The sequence below is a fragment of the Callorhinus ursinus genome, unplaced genomic scaffold (genome assembly GCF_003265705.2).
Source record: "Callorhinus ursinus isolate GAN/ISIS: 27379988/994484 unplaced genomic scaffold, GSC_fseal_2.0 scaffold2, whole genome shotgun sequence".
Classification (NCBI taxonomy): domain Eukaryota; kingdom Metazoa; phylum Chordata; class Mammalia; order Carnivora; family Otariidae; genus Callorhinus; species Callorhinus ursinus.
Window position 1 is genome coordinate 70,315,987 of NW_027397064.1, and position 21,179 is coordinate 70,337,165.

General features: G+C 43.0%; 1 protein-coding gene across 14 annotated transcripts in view; it reads right to left on the minus strand.

Annotated features, from left to right (window-relative positions):
* PKP4 (plakophilin 4) overlaps window positions 1-21,179 on the minus strand; it is a 228,825-nt gene that overhangs the window by 15,413 nt on the left and 192,233 nt on the right. For all 14 annotated transcript variants that reach the window (XM_073883809.1, XM_025855694.2, XM_073883803.1 and 11 more), the window contains 5 exons: window positions 9,750-9,933; window positions 6,549-6,666; window positions 4,850-5,041; window positions 4,477-4,650; window positions 325-475 (listed from right to left, as the gene is read on the minus strand). In XM_073883809.1, coding sequence (XP_073739910.1) covers window positions 325-475; window positions 4,477-4,650; window positions 4,850-5,041; window positions 6,549-6,666; window positions 9,750-9,933 — 819 coding nt within the window. The remainder of the gene's footprint in view (window positions 1-324; window positions 476-4,476; window positions 4,651-4,849; window positions 5,042-6,548; window positions 6,667-9,749; window positions 9,934-21,179) is intronic.

Here is a 21,179-nt window from a genome sequence, read left to right on the forward strand (position 1 = left end):
GCCTCTTGCTGAAAAGGAATAGTCACAAAGGACAGACAGCACAAAGGGTACACAAATATGCCAAGACACCAGAGAACAGAACTCAGTTGCTGATCATTTTAAATGTCATTATTTTTATATATCAAAAGAGTTGTTTTTTTTTTTTTAAAGTAGGCTCCACACCCAGTGTGGAGTCCAACACAGGGCTTGAACTCACGACCCTGAGATCAAGATCTGAGCTGAAATCAAGAGTCAGATGCTTAGCCAACTGAGCCACCCAGGCACCCCTAGTTTTATAAATGTAGTTACTTTTTCTTTATAACTTACCTTGTCACCAGAACATACCTATGAGCTCCTTGTTGCGAACATCTAGCGCCATATTCCTCAAGGCAGTTGCCACCGAAGAAACAACTCTATCATTATCCATTCTCAGAAGTTCTACAAGGATGGGCAGACCTTTTTCTTTGCGGACAGCCGCCCGGATGTATGCTGCAAACTAGTGAGTAAAACAAACCAATAGTAGTATAAAACACAGTTCAACTCTCAGATGTTACTGTCACCTAAAAAAGATGTTTCCAGAAGATAAACTAATAGATTAAAAATGTTTTCTTTTCAATCGGAAATTAAATCTGTGGTGTCAGTAAAGAAAAAACCACAGTTAGGGATAAAGACAGGCTAGGATGACTGATTTAAAAAGAAATCCTAAAGCCTAAAAATCTCAAACCACCATCTGCCATATATTTTTGTGCAGAAAAGAGAAGGCAGTGATTGCTTTCTATCTCAGATACGTAAACATGATTAAGGAAGGATCTTGGGTCTTCTCTGCAATTGGCCCCATGCCAGGTCCGGAGGCTATAAATAGGATGGCAGAAACGGTAACTGATCAGTGTACATTATAGGAGAACCTGTCTCCATCAGTACATTCTTTTCCTATATTCTCTGCAACAATATTTAGAGTTCAGTAATCTTTCAAAGAGATTGACTGAAAAAAAGCCTTTGCCTCAGAAGAAAAGGAATTCTCCAGAAACACTGAGCATCATAATTCATACAGACTGGTGAAAAAGTATATTTGTGTGCAAAATGCTTTCTTTTGCAAGATTAGTTTGCTGCTTCTTTTTTTAATTCACAGTCAAGAAATTCTTTTGTGGCTATGAGGCAAGTCTGTTCAGCGAGTCAGCGTTTGTACTATTTGAATTGGAAATGAATGCTAGCTAAGTCATCAGGGAAATAATCAAAAAAAAAGTAGCATTTGAAAATTGGGCCTTTAATCATGTTTTGAGTTTTTATTGACATTTTTTACCAATGCAAACTGTTTTTCAAAATTTAGGATAATTGAAAAATGTTGCTCATAAAACATCTAATACTTTCCTGCTATGGTCAAGACATGAGGACAAAGATCGGCCAAGCCTTTTGTATTATTTTGAACATTAAAATATATGATTGACCACTCAGTTTCTTGAATACCAACAGAATAGATTACTTTAATAATGCAAGTAAGAGGAAGAGATGCATTTCAAAGATCCTATTAACATTCTTCATATGAAACAAATACTCCTATTTTCTAAATCAAATGAAATCTACGGGGGGGAGGGACGGCACGAGGAAATGGAATACATGACTTTCTATAGAGTAAAGCACCCAGGCAGCTTTCTCAACTTCTCTCTGAAATCTGCAAGGACAGAGCCAACACCTGTCTCACCTGGAGACAACCTGGCCTGGCCCAGCCCAGCCCAGCCCAGCCCAGCCCAGAAGTGTTTCCCTTCGGGGGCACTATAGTCATCACCACTCCCAAAATAGCTTCTGACTTGATAACATCTGTATCTTGTTTTCTTAATAAGGATCTAATATTTTGATTTATTATTTTAGATACTTTGGAAATGATTTTAGGATAGTATCTATATCTTAAATGAGCTTGCCATCTAACTTTCATTCACTAAATGACTCCAGAGGTGAAATTAAACACAACTCAAATCACATCTATTTCAATTACTGTCTTTTTTATTGTCATCAAATGTATCTCTTGGGTCACAAGAAACTGGATGCGAACACTGGGTCACCAACATAAATATTTATGAATACTTATGTGCCACACACTGCCCTAGGTCCTTCACTTTTTTTTTTTAATTTTTAAAAATTTATTATCTCATTTAGCTCTTACAACCACCTCATGAGATAGGACGGAAAGATCCAAGACCCCTAGCTAGTAAGTGGAAGGGTCAGGATTCAAAACCAAGGCATCTGGCTCCAGAGCCAGCACTTAGATGTTGAGCTATTAGCATGTTAATTAAGAACAACAATAACAAAATAACCATGCTGGCTTAGCACTAGGCCATAAATATCTGTATACATTCATTATAGCAGTTGACTGCACAAAACAAACCACACCTAGCCTGACCGATGCTTTTCACTCTCATGGATAATACAGTGGCCAAAAGATTCTCCTTTTGGGAGGTGGTGGTGGAGGAAGTAGCCAAAAACAAGCATTATAATAACTCTACTAAAATACCCTTGTCAGAAAACTCAAAGGTAACCTATGGAATGGGAGAAGATATTTGTAAATGATGTATCTGATAAAGGGTCAGTATCTAAAATCTATAAAGAACTTATTGAACTCAACACCCAAAAAACAAATAATCCAGTTAAGAATGGGCAGAGGACATGAATAGACATTTTTCCAAAGAAGACATACAAATGGCCAAAAGATGCTCAACCTCACTCATCATCAGGGAAATACAAACCAAAACCATGATGAGGTACCACCTCACACCTGTCAGAATGGCTAAAATTAACACCAGAGGAAACAACAGATGTTGGGGAGGATGCAGAGAAAGGGGACCCCTCTGTGTACACTGTTGGTGGGAATGTAAACTGGTGTAGCCACTCTGGACAACAGTATGGAGGGTCCTCGAAAAGTTAAAAATAGAACTACCCTATGACCCAGCAACTGCCCTACTAGGTATTTACCCAAACGACACAAAAATAGTGATTCAAAGGGGCACATGCACCCCGATGTTTACAGCAGCTTTATCAACATAGGCAAACTGTGGAAAGAGCCCAAGTGTCCATCGACTGATGGATAAAACAGTTGTGGTGTGTATGTATGTACACACACACACACACACACACACCACAATGGGGTATTACTCAGCCCTAAGAAGGAATGAAATCTTACCATTTGCAGTGATGTGGATGGAGCTAGAGTGTATTATGCTAAGTGAAGTAAGTCAGAGAAAGACAAATACCATATGATTTCAGTCATACGTGGAATTTAAGAAACAAAACAGATGAACATAGGGGAAGGATAAAAAAAGGGAGGGAAAACAAGAGACTCTTAACTATAGAGAACAAACTGAGGGTTGCTGGAAGGGAGGCGGGGATGGGCTCCATGGGTGATGGACATCAAGGAGGGCACCTGTTGGGATGAGCACTGGGTGTTATACGTCAGTGATGAATCACTAAATTCTACTCCTGAAACCAGTGTTACACTATGTGTTAACTAACTAGAATTTAAATAAAATCTTGAAACAAAAAAATACACTTGTCAGGAAATTATTTAGAGGTTGAAAATATTTCAGAAAATGATTGTCTGGGAAGGTGGTAGATGATGTTTAAGAAGTTTTGGAAACCTCTTCCAGTGGTAACAGTAGGAAACCACTTTCAATTTTCATAAAGTCACACACCTTTAAAGGAGACATGGTAACTTTTGCCATAGGTATGTTCTGTAAGCGTCTGAGAGAGGACCAGCGGCCCCTCTCCCCTGCAAGTGCCGCCCTAGCTCAGCACTAACTCGGGCCCCTGGCATGTTCAGCACAGAATCCCAGTCTCTACTTTCCTCTTCTTTGAATTCACCTTCTGCACCACAGCACAAGTATCCACATCTGTGTCACCTATCTGCTTAAACCCTTTTAGTGGCCCTTCTGGTCTGCAGGTCACATCCCAGCTCCTGATGCTTGGCCGTCAGGCCTATCTACAATGCCTGGTCCCACCCGGGCCATGCTTGCGCTGCCCTTGATGCCCAGCACCCATCCTGCAGTCTACCACACTGTCCTTTTCTTACCTCAAGGCATTTCTTCTCTTGTCCCTTTCTCTGGATCACTCCCTCTACACCCCTAACCTGAGACTCTGCTGCCTTACTTCGGCTCATTTTGAAAGATTCCATTTGGGCAGCACCATCTCTCCAGGAAACCTTCCCTACTTCTTGGCTCTCCTCTTTGCCTTTCTCAAACCCGCCAGGCTGGGTTAGATGTCCTCTTTTAAGATCCCACAGTACACATATCCCGTGTGTACCACATATCCTACACTGTATCTTCTTGAACTGTACATTTTTCTTGCTAGCCTTCAGTTTGTACAGGAAGGGCTGTGTCACATTCATCTCTGAGCCTAGAGCCAATTGCTATCGCCCCCCTCTTTTGTCCTAACAACTGTGTCCCTTTCACCATCACTGCTGGTCTGGCTGCACAGATGGAAAGAAGTGTGGACCCCCGGAGGACAACATACCTTCCAGTTTCCAGCAGAGAGGTTCTGGAGAGATCCGGCAGAGCCTTCCAAGGTGGCTGGGTTGGAACTTTCTGCTAGAAGAGTCAGATATGGTTTTACCACTGACGGATGCCACAGCATCTCAACCCCTTTGGGGGACTTTGACAATCCTGGGATAGGACCAACTCCATCCCACTGAAAGACAAAGAGCACACGTGAAATGGAAGCAAGTGAACACAATCTCCAATACTTGAAAACATTCCTCTCTGCTGGATTCAGCTAGAGTTAGGTAGAAAAACTGTATAATGAGAAATTTTCTTTTCTTGCCAAATATGTGATTTCTCACTCCTAGAAAAATGAAACCTTAGAGTTTCATGTCAAATAAAATGCTAACTTGATCCTCTTGTGGTGTTCTCTTTTTCTTTTTCTTTTTCTTCCCCCAGCAGCTTGGCTCCGAGTCCTTGCTGGGAGACTCTTTTCCTAGTAAGTCATCCAGCTCACTCAGCCCCAGCAGCCGGGCCTGTGGGACCTCCAGTTCCAGCCGATAGGACAGGTTCCTCAGGGTGCACACGCAGTTCTCCACAGTCTGCAAACCAACACGGCGTATAATTAAAACCATCGTAGCACATTATTGCAAAATGCTTCTGTACTGAGCGCAGCAGTGAGCTTAAGTAAATGTAGAATATGAGAGAACTGCTTTTTTACTTATGGGAACCTGAAACAAGCTAGGGAAAGAATTATGATTCTAGAATTTTTGTGGGATACCCAAATGACAGAGTGCAGAGCCATCCAAACTACATCTGCGGATCTGATTTCGTGCTGATTAAAATGTGCAAGACTCTGGCAGAGAAAATGCCCAGTGTTTCTGCTTCAGAGTTGCTGCAGAGGCAGAGAGGCACCCAAGTTGCCAGAACCTCACTCCTTCTTGCCATTAGACGTCTTCACCATGACAAGGGGTACGAGTAACCCCATCTCCGGGGAAGGCCCTCCCCCCAAGTTGCATCTTTGGCCTTTCCATCCATCTCCGAACTCTCCCCTCCCTCTGCGGAAAGTTCCATGATTTCTTTGTGACATTTTGCCTTCTGTACATGGTCTTTTGCTTCTTAAAGTCTGTATCACACCTCTGATTGGGAGGCTAACTGTGACTTCGCTGAGAGCACCTAAAGCCAAGCTCAGCTCTTTCCCAGGAAGCTCTCCTTCCAACTTGCTTACTCCTCTCAATTTCATCTACAGATCTTTTGGTTCAACGAGGTTCAGATGAAAACTTGTACATCACTTTGAACTGCCCCCTACCTCCTCCCTGAGCCTACGACTCCGCACTCTCTTCTCTCTCAGACCCATGTTTATGACACAAGGCTTACTTACGGCTTCTCCTCACCTAGCCCATCCTGAAAAGCAAATACCTGGCGTACCTTGGAACTCCTGACATTTTTAGTCCCTCCTTCCTATTTCTTGCCACCTTCCTCAGTCCCTGCTCCTGCGGCAGATCCTAGATGGTTGTCACAGCTAAAAAATGATGAGTAGAATGCCCTGTGCTAGGATGGGGAAAACAGGAGGGGAGCAGGAGGGGCTCCTACTGGGAACACACTAACCAGCAGGGCACCAGAGGGAGGGGTGAAAGGGCAAGACTGGGGATGTAGGGAAGTGGGTCTGGGGTGGGGGCTGTGGCCTGCACTGGGGCTAGAAAGGCAGAGGGGTTGGTGGGTTATAGCGCCTCGACCCGGAATGTTTATTCACTAGATACTCAAATATAGATGGATCGGATTCTAGCCACAGGGGACACGGCTGGAGACAACAGTAGCAGGGACAATCAGTGACAGCCCAAGAGAACCACAAAGTCGGGACCCTGCCACCCTGTGCTTAGTCCTTGGCCACACGGAGTCACTCGGTTTTCATGGTTTTAAGGCTATTTTCTTAAACTGTCATGTCCCTGTTAATTTGTCATTTTTAGAGAGACTCCCCTTAATCTGGAGTGTAGCGTAATGAGTAGGAAAGGCTCAAGAATTCCAGAAAGAATGAATGGCAGGTCAATAGCAGCGTCAGGCAGCTGTTGTCACCTGCCATCGCGGCCCTCGTGGCCACTCAGCACTGACCTTGCTGTCGTAATCGGATGTGTTCACACACGTGTGGATCACGTACAGCAGCGAGTCCACCAGCCCCTCACAGGATCGCATTTGCTTCCTGGCTTCCTCCCCTGCGGAGCTGAGGTTCCTGAATGAGCAGAGAGACACACGGGAGCCACTGAGATGAGGAGCTCGCTCCTTAGCCAGGGAGCCTCACCTTACCATCCGACAGGTCGGACAACACAGCAGCCGTGTAGATCCCGTGTGAGGAGACACTTTAACATCGTGAGAATTCACCGTAACCAGCTCCCCATTATCCACCCACACAGAAGGGAGCAGGGCCATCTGAACTCTGTCCCCTTCCTATGACACACCACTTTCTAACCTCCTAAAGACTGTTTTGGGGTCTAGCCTCCTTAGTTTCCTCATATGTAAAAAGAGGAGAATAATACTGATGACCTCACAGGGTCCGTGTGTGGAAGCGACGCTCCATATAAAGGCAATTAGAAAAGTGCCTGCAATGTCTGTTAGCCATGGCTGTTATTTCTAGACATGCTCTGCTTCTCCTGTTGGGCCACTACGGCTGGCAGGCCCCTGCACCTATTACAATGTTTTGCCTATAATAGGTGGTCATAAACGCTTCCTGAATGAACAGAAGAAATGTCATTTCTTGTATAACCATTCACGTTAAATATGGGCATTTGCTTATGCTATAATTTTTCAAATATAAAAAACCCTGAGGTTTAGATCTCATCCATATTGAAACTTTTTTCTTTTTGAAGATTTTATTTTTAAATAATCTCTACACCCAGTGTAGGAATTGAACTCCCAATCCTGAGATCGAGTCACATGTTGTTACCGACTGAGCCAGTCAGGTGCCCCCATATTGAAACTTTTGATACCAGTTTACCTTCATGAATTGATACCAAATTTTAAGGATCTATTTTATGTCTTATTAACAAGGGTTCTAGGCTAACTCAGATTTTGTAAAAACTTAGGCCAAATAAGGGGGATTTGGAATGATTTTTCTTTTTGTCTTTATTTTTCTGGGGCCAGAGAGACAGTGCCATCCATGGCCCCTCCTCTGCTCTTTATCTTGTGTCACTTCTCAGCAGCACTCAACAACTGCCACCTTCCATTCCTTTACAAGCCCCCGGGACTCTTCACTTCTTTGGTTTTCCTCCCATCTTGCTGCCTTTCCTTCTCAGTCTCTTTGGCTGGTGGGTCCCTCTGGAGTGCCAGACTACTCTGGGTCCTTCTTATCTTTATCTTTACATTCTCATGGGTGGTTTCCTTCTGTCCCTTGGCTTTAATACAACCTATGGGCCCATGCAGACTCCCAAACATCTACCTTTAGGCTGACCCCTCTCTAAAACTCCAGGGTCCTTTATCCAACTGCTTTCTTGGTATTACTACATGGGTAGCTAATTAGACATCTCAAATGGACATGGTCAAAGCTCTCATCTGCTCATCCCTCCATCCTTTCTTCTTCCTGTGCTCCCAATTGATTCAGCCAAAGATTTAGGTATTAACTCTCCCTCCACAAAAATATCCCCTATCTCCTACCTCGCTCCAGCACCTGGTCTAGGCCACTGTCACGGTCTGCCTGGATTACTGCAACAGCCTCAGCCTCCTAGCTCTACTGTTGCCCTTGTTCAGTCTTCACACTGAAGCCAGGAACCAGTCCCACTACTCCTGAAATTAAAGCCCTCTGACAGTTACCCAAGGCACTTGGAATAAACTGTAAACTTCTTCCTCTGACTTCAAAAATCCTACTTAATCTGGTACCACTCTGTGCCTCGCCCAGTAAGCTCCAGCCGTAAGCCCACTTTTGCCCCAGAGCCATTACACTACTCCTTCCCTTTGTTAAGAATATGCATCCTCCTGACCCCACCCTGCCCTCAAAAGAGCAGCTCCTGGTGGTATTTCAGATCTAGACTTCAATTTCACCTCCTGCGAGGGGCCACCTGACCATTAAAATCATCTCCTAAAAACTCTTGCATCACCATGGCATCTACTGTTATTTTCTTGTTTTCCTCAATAGAGTATGGTTCTCTCAAGCAGGGACCTGTCTTGGTCATCACTGATTTCACACAGAGGGCATGCACCAACACTGTTTATAGCCCTGAACCACTGGGGGAGCTGGACTGGTGTGTCCTGTCTCTGGGAAGCCTGGCAAGCTGGCTAAGGAGCCATCACAGCCTCCCTGGATCCAGGAGCAGAGAAAGGATGAGATGCTCCTTCCACAGATCATCAGTAGGTGATATAATCTGCTCTCTGATGCACGCCTCTGAGTTAGGGAGCTGGCCTGTTTCCCAGGATCCTGACTCTTGTCATCCACCCACAGTAAGGGGGCTGACAGTCACTTGTCATAATAGTATTGCCTCAGAGCAACAGCCCAGGCTCCCTCCCTGTCTTTCAAGCTGTTACAGAGATGCTTGGATGTATGGCTTAAATGTTAGCGCCCACTGCACATCAGACACTACACTAAGCACGTTCTATGAGCTGATTCTTCACGAGTGTGAGATGGTGTTGTTATCCCTAGTCTAAAGATGAGGAGACTGAAGCTCAGAGTGGGGCAGGAAGTCAGGCTGCCTCTTAGTGTCACCAGGCCACTCTGCCCCAAGGCTTCCACTTCAAGTTCCCAGAGCACTGTACAGTTAGGACACCAGGTAGAAACTGAGCTGATGAGTATTAACGGCAAATAATAAGCACTCCTGTCCACACTTAAAGGAGCCTTTATGAATTTCACATCTAAAGATAATGACTTAAAATAGAATTTGGGTTCATTTTCATTTATTTATAAAACTCAAACCCAATAATTGTTTAAACCACACACCTTTTTTGCACCTTTTAAAAGCAAGGTTTTAACCATCACATTTTGAATTTAAACAAAAACCAGGCTGCAAACACATTAGCAGTCAGGATGTGATAACCAGAAAAATGCTGTTAAAGTAGAAAACACTGAAATTTTGGCAGTAATTTCAGACTGAAAGGGCCCTTTTCACAAATCCACAGAAGAGTCATTTATCAGATAATGTCTTTCAGGCCACTAGTCTGTGCTCATGATATTTTCCTCACAGGATAAGAGTCCAGTGGCCTAAATTCTGAAACAAACTTAGAAATGTAGGTGAATGTTTATAAAATGAAGTAAATCCTTCTAAATCAACTTACTGTGACACATGTTATTTAATCAAAGAATTAATTGGAAAGAAGAAATAAAGAATTTACCTCAGGCAACCTGTTGTATTACGTAGAACGAGTGATGTCTGAAATTTAATTTTATGATCATCATCAAAAGAAGAGTTATTCCATCCAGAATGTGGAACGATCACAGTGTTTGTTAAGGTTGAGAGAGCATCTCGGATGATTGTCATCTTTACAGCATCACATGAAGATAAATTCCAAAGAACTCCTAAAAAATGAGATTTAAAAAAATCAAGCCATCAGTTAGAGATCCTTCAGGCTTAGGAATAAAACAAACATATCAGCCCTAAGTGATGTGAACTCGTCTGTTCCAAATCTAATCTATGGCCTGAATTTGCAACCAGGCAGGGGATGGACCTCTAATAAATGCTGAGTGAACATATGTGAGCTTCTGGCAGTGTATTCCAAAGCTCTCTACCAGTCCTCCTCTTAAGTTTTAGAGCCCATGTATCTATCAGACAAGATGACTGCGGCTTCTGCAAAGCAAATTAGAGCTACTTGTCAAGGGGGAGGGGCACAATCCAATCAAGGGTCATGAATATAACTCGCCTGTGATTGTTGTAAAGCTGTTATGCATCGCATCATCCCTTAAATTCAATGTTCTGTGTGACAAACCATTTTTAGAATTTAGTACTTGGGAACAATTTCTCTTTCTCAAAAGGCTGACACGTTTCTCTGTATCATGCTTCCTTTTTCTACTTTTGCTACTGGGAAGCTCAAGCTTAAATATGCTTGCGGTAACATACATAAGAGGGCGGTTACATTTGCTTCGTCTCCCTCATTTGGATAAGGCTTAAACATTTTTATTTCCACATTAAGAGGTTTATTACCACATGCAAGTTACACTGAGTCCCTCCTATTGTAATCCATATCAGGAGTACTGGGACAACAGACCTTAAACATAGCTTATTAGAGGGGTATTTAAATTGTATGCATATTAGAGCGTCTTCATTTCTGTGTCAACTATGAGGTGAGTTCAATTATTGTTACAGCACGCATATTTTCTAAGAATTATTCTTTTAGAAATTAGAGCAAATTCAAGACTATATCTACTCTATGCCATTTCACATCAATGCATTTCCCAGGTCAGAGAAAAGGAAGGCAAGGAGAGGAAGCGCAGCTGGTACTGAGGTTCCCTCCTGATGTGTCCTTGACAAGATGCTCAAAAGCCGGTATAGTGCTTTTAGAATTATCAACACACAAAAATGCTCGAGGCCCTGTGGAGGGGAAGGACTTGGCAAAATCCCCATTTCCGTGGGAGCACGTACGGCTTGTGAACATGACAGACCAGGAGTGTGGGGAGAACTGCCGCTCCGGTGCCCAGTAACAGCAAACTGCTCAGCCTTCTTGGGGCCTGGAGAAACGCAGGGACCTCTACAAAGGAGGGAGGTGTGAGAGAGCTGACGGAAGTCTTCCTTTTGGAGGAAGAAGTACAAGCATCGGGCTAGAACTGCACATAGTAAACTGAAACTCTGACGGAGCCGAGAGAGTACCACCCCTTCCCTGCACATCACCCTGACCTATCCACGCTGCACAGGGAGTGGTCGGTGATGGAGGCTGATGCTTGGGCTCTGGCCCTGGCTGGATGGGCTTACCCTTGTTTACCAAGGACTTTTGCCCTTTCTCTTGCTCCTACCTTTGGGGTGGGTTAACTCACCATCACACCAAAGGACTTCAGCCTTGGAAGTGGTTCACCTAGTTAGGCCCCGAATGGGAGGGAGCTTTAGACAGTTTAGAATCAGGAAAAGTAAAGACCTTGATTTGTCTCTGAAAGCTTGTTCTGTCTACCATTACAGACCTTTGCTTATATAATTATCATGTGGCAAATAAGAGACGGGTTCTAGTCAAGAGTGCAGCATACACTGGGGGTGCTTATGAAATGGAACTTCAGTTCCTCAGGTGGAGCTATTTCTCCGTCAATTCTGATAGAACTGGCCAGAAATTTCTATATAAAATGGTTTTAATCCCAGACGGTTTTCATCTAGGGAGGTTGTGCTACCTGTTTTCTGGAGGTTTTGCTGGACTTCCTCAGGGGCAGCCATGTGAGGTGTGGGGGAAGGAGGATTGGCAGCAGGTTGCCAGATCCCCACCCCAATTCACCCAGAGTGGCTCCGTACTTATCTGTTCTCAGTACTGGGCTATGCTGTATGTTTCTGTTTGAAACAAGGGTTTCATGTCTAAAAGACATTTGAAAAGCATTGTTTCAGGGGAGAGGTATCAGAAGACTGATGACCAAGGGAGGAACCTGGGAGCTAAGGATGAAAAACAAGTCCCTGGAGGTTTACCCTGACCCAAAGACCGGGGAAGGGAGAAAAGATGGAAGAGAGAGTGGGCTGAGGCATAGAAAGGTAGGTGATAAAGGCTGCCTTGAATGGGGCTTTAGCATTTATTGCTAATGAGGATAGCCATACTTGACCCAGGGTCCTGCCAGGACATGCCGGGGCCCTAGCCAGCCACAGGGCAGCACGTAGCCCACACACTGTTGGTGGGGAGGGTCATCTCCTAACCTCCCCTGACAATTTTATAACATATTTTCAAATTCCTCACTCCACAGAATTCAACACATGTGGGAGGGCTGCATTTTCTAATATGCTATGTTGTACTTCACAGAATAAATGTATAAAAGTTAACTGAAAGCAAGGTTTATGGACAGGAAAGCCTATTACATTATAGGCTATAGGTATAAAATTAGATATACAGCTACAGAAAATGGAACAGTGTGAGTCACAGACTTCAGGTGAAAACATGACTAAGAAGAGGGATCTAGGAGTTGATGCCTAGAAGTTCTCTGATCATTGGCAGAAAATCTTGTTTTTCACGGTTCCTGCCTCCACTCCGGGCTCCTGCTATGACCTACTTCTGGGAAGAGGATATTTCGCAGATTTGGGGATTTCCCTGATTTTCTGTGCAGGTACCAGAATTTTGTCCTGCTCTTTCTTTCTTTTATCAGGCATTTAGAATGACCAGTGGAGTTACACGTCATTCTATAGCTCACTATTAGCCCTTAACTACATTGGACTGAACAGCATAAGTGTTCCTAAATCAATATAAACCACAGTAACATGACCATTTACTGTGATTTTACTCTGTGCCACGCATTATGTGCTTTACATATAGAGTCAAGCTGCACAAGATGAATTAACTTTCCCATTTATTTTATAGGATTGAAATTCCACATGTTGATTTTTTTTAAAGGATGAGCATTCGTATTTCTAAATTTAATTTTAATTTCATTAGGCAAGTATAACGAGGAACAAATACTCTACCATGATCCATTCTTTTACATGTCTCGTTACACATATGCAGAGCACATAATAGGTGCTCACAAATATTTATTGGCGGATCCAAATTAAAGGCACGTATTTATTTTTTGATTTCCCTTTTATTTCCTTTCTGTCAGACTTAGCTCATAATTAATACCTGACTTTCTTAAGCTGAGTGTTCAGGAGTGTCTTAAGGTTTGTAACTACAGGGAGAGGTTAGAACAATGTCTTGGATCTTGAAAGGAATTTGCCAGCATAGTTTTGCCCGCCTTTCATATAAAGACTAAAAGAGATGGTTACTGAAACCACCATCTTAGCTCTGAGGATAGGAGAATCCCATTTCTGTTACATCTCTGGAACCAGAAGTTAAGAGTTAACAGCAGTGTGCCGGAATCCCAACCCCTCAAAACTGCAATATAATATAATATAATTGTTGCCCAATTATAAAATGTTAAATGCTTGAAAATATGTAACCCTTCAGTACACAAGGTGACTGTGTTATCTCTTGGTCAGTTGAGATGACTTATTGATCATAAAACCAGTCCACTATATAAAAGTCTACTACAGGCTTTCTGTAACCTCAAAAAATGTTCAAAATTATTCTTGACCAGAAAAAAGGGAGAGGTTCTATTTTTGCTAAGTCTGTAGCATTCAGGGGACCCATACAAGGCAGCTTGATCATCTTGCACGGAGTTATATTATCCCTCTAATCCTGCACTTTACATTGTAACACAAAGAACTACAGTACTGGGCGTGGATTTAAACTAGCCACTTCAAATATCAGAGACACTGATATTTTTCTTCCCCACCTTCTATTTCAAAAACAAGGCTATGGAAAGCCTAAACAATCAGTTCTGATCAACCAATATTGGATGAAGAAGGTTCAATTAAACTTAAAAGCCTTACTATGGAATGTTTAATTTGGCTTATCTATTCAAAGGAAAAAGCACCATTCTTAAGACCAGCTAATAATACCTGTGGGTACCCCACCTCATTACAGTAGTAATAAAACAACATTCTCCCCATTTAGTCTGTCTAGGCCTTCATTTAATGGGTCAGGAAGAATGTTGCTAGAGCAGTAAATAACGAATAGTAAATACACCAACTCCCAGATGTAGCAAGACTGTTGAGAAAATAGAGAGCCACAGAATTAGCATCCTCATCAACATAATAAACCTCCAGCTCCTACATCCTCATGCAAAGTTTGCTTCAAAAATATTTAGCAGCATACTCCATTATCCCCTGGTTTCTAAAGAGAAAGTTAAAAATAAACTATAATTTCGTTTAGGAAGCTTGAGGTTTTTATTTAATTTAAAGCAATTAGCTATTTGTTGTGAGGACTAAGAATATACACATACAGACTAATTTAGAAAATATTAGAGAATTTCATGCATATTATTGTAGAAAAAGCTGCTTAGTCTCTACCGCAGGAGAAAGTACACGCAATTATGAGTAACCAATAATCACAAATGAAATACTCCCATGAAAGATGAAAGTTCATTTTCCCCACAAAGGATGAATAAAGTAATTAAAATACTATTTCACATAAATCCTACACTGCAGAACTTTGAAAGAGCTCATATTTAAAAGTAGCTTTACAGCTATTCTAACAAACAACTGATAATTTTATGGTCAGATTAGAAACCGATTTTACTGATTAATTACAACAACAGCACTGGGGCACGTGGGTGGCTCAGTTGGTTAAGCAACTGTCTTCGGCTCAGGTCATGATCCTGGAGTCCTAGGATCGAGTCCCACATCGGGCTCCCTGCTCAGCTGGGAGTCTGCTTCTCCCTCTGACCCTCCCTCCTCTCATGTGCTCTCTCTCTCAAATAAATAAAATCTTTAAAAAAAAAAAAAGAACAACAGCACTATTTGAAAAAATGTATTTCTTAATGGACATTAAAAACCAACCAAACAACATTTGGAAAATATTATTTCTCTGGTAGCAGAAATATGTAACAGCTTACACAGTTGTTTTTCTTTCTGATATGAAAGAAATCTAGAAGCATTAGTTTTTACATAGCATTCAATTTATGTCCAGTTTCCTTGTTATAAAAACCCCCACAAATGCAGTGCACACTGCAAAAAGAAAAATAAAATAGCCCAAAGAACTTTAAACAGCACTACCAGACATATTCCTGCATTTTCTTCCCTGAGTTAGCCTTATTCTGTGTCTGTTATTGATGTGCTTCTGTCACTCTTGCTCTTTCACAAGATCTCCATGAGGTAAAGAGAACTACCCAAGCCTTAGGGGCGGTGGAGGGTATTACGTCAGAGAACAGAGGATGAGGCATTCCGGCACAAAGCGAGAGTCATGCCAGGTCACTCTCATGCCTCTGCTTCAGCTCTGATATATGCGCTCATTCCCCCACCTTCTCCATCTGTGTGCTCCTTGGAACACGCTTGTGTTGGGATACCCACCCTGCAAACATTTTTGATAAGTCGGAATACAAATATTAGGCTAATAGTGAAAATATAAAACATCAAGGCTTCAGATTGCATATGAAGGTCCGAGTGTGTGTTCATCTCGCAAACTCGGTCTGTGGATAACAAGGCAGGAATGTGGGCTTCTGAAGTTAGGGACACTGCCCGCTCCTAGCGCATGCCTCCATTATTATCCCCCTAGACAATCTTTGGCTCAAACACTCACGATCTAGCAAATACACCTCTCTGTTTCTTCTCATTGAAGCTGCCCCTGAAGCTCTCCCCTAACCCCTGTAAGGTTTTTATAAACCTCTAAGGCTTTCTGTTGGGAAGTCAGTAATGTCATGACTCTATGGCTATTACCTCTGGTCCCAATATGGCCTCCTACATCCCTGTCCATGCAAGCAGTGCAGCTCAGGCCTTTCAGATACATGTTACTTGTACCCAAGTGTAGTACAGATCTGTGTTGCCCAACAGAGGAGCTATCAGCCAGGTGTGCTAGTCCAAATTGAGACATGCTAGAAATGTAAAATATATAGTGGAGTATGAAGACTTGGTATGAAAGAAATGAATGTAAAACCTCCTATTAATAATTTTTATATTGCTTATAAATTATTTTAGAAGAATTGGGTTAAATAAACTACATTTTTAAAATAAATAATACCTGTTCCTCTTTCCTTTTTCATGTGGCTCCTAGGAAGTTCAGAATTACATGTGCCCTACATTATACTTCTATTGGGAAGTGTCAGGAGAGATACTTGTTCACTTCATGCCAGCATCTAAGGGAGACATGTAGGGGAGCCCTCTGCTCTCAGAGGCCTCGTCACAAACAGCTACAACACAAGGCAGCCATCACAAAGCGTCCCAGAGTGGGAAGAGCAAGCAGCACAGCCCACGGGCTGTTTGTGCCAGGCTTTCCACACCCACTGACACGCCAAGCAACAGGTACTGGCTTTATCACTGGGGAAGCTGGTACTGGGAGAGGTGATTTGCCTGGGGCCACAGAGCTGGAAGGAAATTAGTCAATCTCACCCCAAAGCTCCGTCATTCCAACATGCTGCTTCTCCCTGGATGTTTTGCTATGCACAGGAACCTGTCTGGTAGGGCTCTGAGCTGGAGCGTGAAGGGCAGAAGCCGGGGAGAAGCACTGGGGTGGGGGAAACCCTTCCAGGTGGGCTACAGCCTTGGGGGAGGGGCAGGAGTAGGGGAGCCTCGAGGCTTGGGCTGGCCTAGAAGGGAAGGACAGGGGCTGTAGACGTGAACGGCCAAGTGGGGAAGTGTGGAAGGCAGGGACAGGTGTGATGCCAGGAAATGACAGGGGTGCTCAGCGATCAGGAGGGGCAGAGCCTATGTCCCAGGAAGGAGTTTAGGGGGAATGTGATGAACATGAGATGGAAAGGCAAAGAGGAAGGGCAAGTGCTTAGGCGGGCAGTTTGGAGCTGGATGCAAGGTGAGGGAGCCTCCAAGCTGAGCCCCAGCTCGGCATCTGTGTGAGGATCTGGAGCTGTAACAGGGAGAAATCAGGGGGCAGCAGGAAGAGAGCAGTACAGTGACAAATGCCTACCATTTGTGGCTTCAGGCAAATCACTCAAGCTTTCCACCAGGACTGGAATGCTGTGGAACAAATTATGAAATGAATGGAACTGAAATAATGGGAAAGCACTTATTACGAGTGGCACCGAAGTACTGTCTTTAATCATAGAAAAGCCTTTCTTTCTCTGACTAAATGCTGAGGAAACAACACTCATGGTGGTGTATGAGCACTCCCAGGGTTCCTCAGATGCCCCATCTCAGCAGGGGTTGGCTGAACCGTGTGTGGTGACTCCTGGTAGAACGTGTCGTCGTGGACTCTCATTGCTTCCTTCTTCCTGCCCTGCTGGCAGGCTAGGCCTGCTTGCTGCCCTCCCTGCTGGGTCCCACAGGGAAGCCTGGCCCAGCAAGCTGGGGGTGGGGGGGGGGGCTGGCTTGCTCACCTGCATGCTCCCTGCAGTTTCCTGCACACAGCTAACGCATACTCCATGTCAGGCAAATTAAAGTTCCCTTGGTCCCAGCTATGAGCATGGTGGTCACCACCTCTGGTTTCAGCAGGAGTGAGAAGGCGCCTGGGCGATGGAGAAGGAAACTTCCCTGGAGGGGGCAGTGTGGAGCTGATGGTCTGGGCCAGCCGCAGAGGCTGCACATAGTGGGGCTCCAGCCTACATACTCAATTTGAAGGAGACTGCGCCTGCTATTTAAGTCTTCCCCTGCCAAAGGACACGAATGATAGATCTTTAGAGTCTTTAAAGAACAGAGGGTTAGCCTGCATTTCTGTGATTTTTTTCAGGTACAAAGGTGGATCACAGCATCTTTGAAAAGATCTATCAATTTCTAGAGATCCATTTATAGACTCACATTTACATTTCAACATACTCTTCTCTATTTCAGGTAATTTTGCGACTTCATGGGTAGGTTGAGAGGACTGATGACATAATGTAGTTATGGAGTCCTCCACACCCTGGAAAGGCATTTCTGCTGAAAGTTAATCAGCAATTCAGAAATGCTGACTGAGAATTGCCTGTAAGGGATGTAGAAGATGGATCTTGCTGTCAGAGGGGGTTTGTAAAAGTGAACAGGTCACACAAAGAGAAATCCTCCTGAGAGAATCACAGTGATGCCGAGGTGGCAGGGAGGGCAGTGACCCAGCCACCCTGGTTGTTCTTCAGGTTACTTCAGCCTCTGGCAGAGAATTAGGTCTTTTATGCTATCCTAGAGATGTGCCTGAGAAAAAGCCACTGAAGTTAACATGTTCCACGGCTGACTATGAAGGGTTCCAGGAATGTGCTTCTTCATGTGCACGAAATCTTCAACCTAGCTGTCTGGCACCAGCAGGGGCCTAGGGACAAAATTCCCTCCAGTACTAAGCCACGAGAAGTCCTACAGACTCAGAAACTGCGAAGTACTCGAGGGACCTGGGCTGGCGTCTCTTGGGCATCTTCTTTTTAGATTTTTGTCATATGCCTTCATCTTTCTCAAAAATACTGGCTGTCAAATCTCCCGAGGAAGTGTGTCACTATGGGGCCTCTCTTGTGCTGGGAAATTTCATTTTCTCAGCTGACCACCTGAGTTCTGTAGGGACCTGAGACTCCCCACTTGACTGTCTCATTTTGCTTGGTATTTAGAAGCCTACACATAAAATAGAAGGTCATATTCTACTTACAAGGTTGAATCTTTTCATACTTGGACTGTGTATCTTGAAATATTCACAAGATAAAATCACATTTCACGTTTTCTAAGCACCTGACACTTTCTGATTATACCCTATCAGTAGTTTGATATGACCGTGCTAGTGGCCACGTTCAAACATATTTCTCTATATTCTCAGTGAAATTCAGAGAATAAAGGAGATACTGTGTCTTCTTTTTTCTTTTTCCTTTTCGATAGTAATTTGAAAGAATTAAGGAAGATGACATTGAAAATGGGCAGGTACACCCCCAGATTTTGCACCTGCTCAGCACTTTTCAGTGGCCTGGGGATGGGCCAGGGAGGAGGCAGAAATGAGGCAGGGAAGGAAGTGCTCTGGCCTACATGCCAGGAACCCAATCAGGACTCAATCTCTCAACTCAATTTCTCATCTGCAATATGTGTGTGTGTGCAGGGCAGAACCGAATAGAAGATTTAAGGTCCTTTCCAGTTCAAAGTTCTGTGATTCTGAATTAGGAATTGTCCCATTTATAATACACCATTTTGTCTTATTACCAATTAAAATTTTTTGTCATTTTATTTCCCATTACCAATTTTTATGGTTTGAAATGTTCAGTAAATAAGACAGCACACGATTCTGTGTTCCTGTTTTATAAAGTGGGGCAAGTGAAAAGGATCCCACTGACGTTGGCTGGGAATTGGGAAGAGATGTTGCAAGATTTCTGAAAATTCCCCATGCAACACCTGATGGCTCTAGTGGTCCACAAAAAGCAGGACAGAAATAGGTCAACTCCTCTCTGGACCAAAGAACAAATGACTTTTTTGAAGGCATAATAATTAAACCAAGGGGACATATTTGGTAAGTTATTTCATCCTGTCATGGCACTTAACAGTCCAAATGGCTGAATGCATGTCCACTAATCCACTAAGCTTCTGCTCTTTATAGAACATCCTACTGTTTGCTAAACTTTAGCCTGGCCCACCTACCCTTCCTTAGTGCAGGACTATCATTTTCTTCTTAATTTATTACCTAATCAGAAACATGGCGTTAATGATCAGCAAGGGAGTAAACCTAATTTCATGTTCTGCATAGTGTCTGAAATCCACTGCTAGCATCCAGAAATTTTTAAATAAACAGTGTGGAAATATTTTACTTGGCCATATGGATGAATAATCACTTGCTAAATTGGAAAGAATGTGAATATAGCAGTCATTTAAACAAAGTCTATTATTATTCAAGAACAAAGGCTACTTTTTGATATTTAACACTAGTGTTAATAGGGATAATAGAAGTGTGCTAGTTTTGGGACATCTGGTACATTAAAAGGTAGGCCTCCAGATTTTGTGAAATATCAATTTCGAAAGCTTTTAAAAAATGATACTTTCAGGATGCTCAATAACTTGAAACTCATATTTCCTGGCTTAGAAACACTATTTAATTATTTTGAGCAAATGAGTTCCACATATCTTTTCTAGTGACAAGATGTTCCCACTTTCCACCCATAGCGTGTGGCCTAGAAGATATTCATTTTATAAACCTAACCAGGAACAACCATACTTCATGCAGCTTTCAAGTTTAAGCACAATAAAGGCAAAAAGTGTCTCTGTGATTATAAAAAACAACAACAAAAAAAACCACACAAAAAAACCAACACAACAAAACCCACCTAAGCACCCATATAGATCAGCAATTACTAAAAGAAAAGCTCATTAGGTTTCAAACCGGAAAATGTTCAACACAATGAAGAAAACACAAGAATCCTGTTACATTATTAGAGGACCATTTTAATTAACAACGACAGCCATACTCTCTTGAGAAAATACACCTTACAAAAAGCATTTTTCCTTGCAAATAAAGATGTGGCCCCAAATACAGGTGCTGGGCAATTATCGTATTCCAAGCAAAGGTGAGGCACCTTTTTAAAAGAATAGCTAAAATTTCTTCATGTATGCACATTAAAATGCCAAACTGATACAAAGGGGACTAGAAAAAATGTAAGTCTCTGGATTAATAACTAGGTTGAATTACTTACTGTTAATAATAAAATACCTAGTTTCAAAGGGGATAGTATTTTTTTCAGATAATACAGTATTTTGAACATAGCAGTTCACTGTGCTTTAACATTTCATGATCCTAATTTGACTGTAATCCCCACTGAGGAACTCTTACACCACACCTGCAAAGGGCAAGCATTGTGCAAGGCTGGCCAGGGCTGGAGTGATTTGTGGAGACACTGGCAGAACACTGAAGTTTGGAAGAATAACGTTCCGTTTTCAAAGAGGTTTTTACAGGAGATGGGCAGCTCATAGGGCATGCAGAGTGATGTGGTCACATAGCACCCAGCTGCCCATGTTTGGAGCAGACATGATTTAATGAGAATGGTTCAGACTGAGACACACCTTCCTGGTTAGGAGAGGTCTGGGATGCTGGATTTAGGGCCGACTTGTCTTCTCTAGGGCTATTCCTAGCCCAAATGAGCTCCTGAGGGCCCATCTTTCTTGCCTTCTCAAGCCATACTTAATGTCTTCTTGTTGCTCTCTGGATAACACTGCTGCTCAGTCTTAACCCCACAAAGCAATGGGT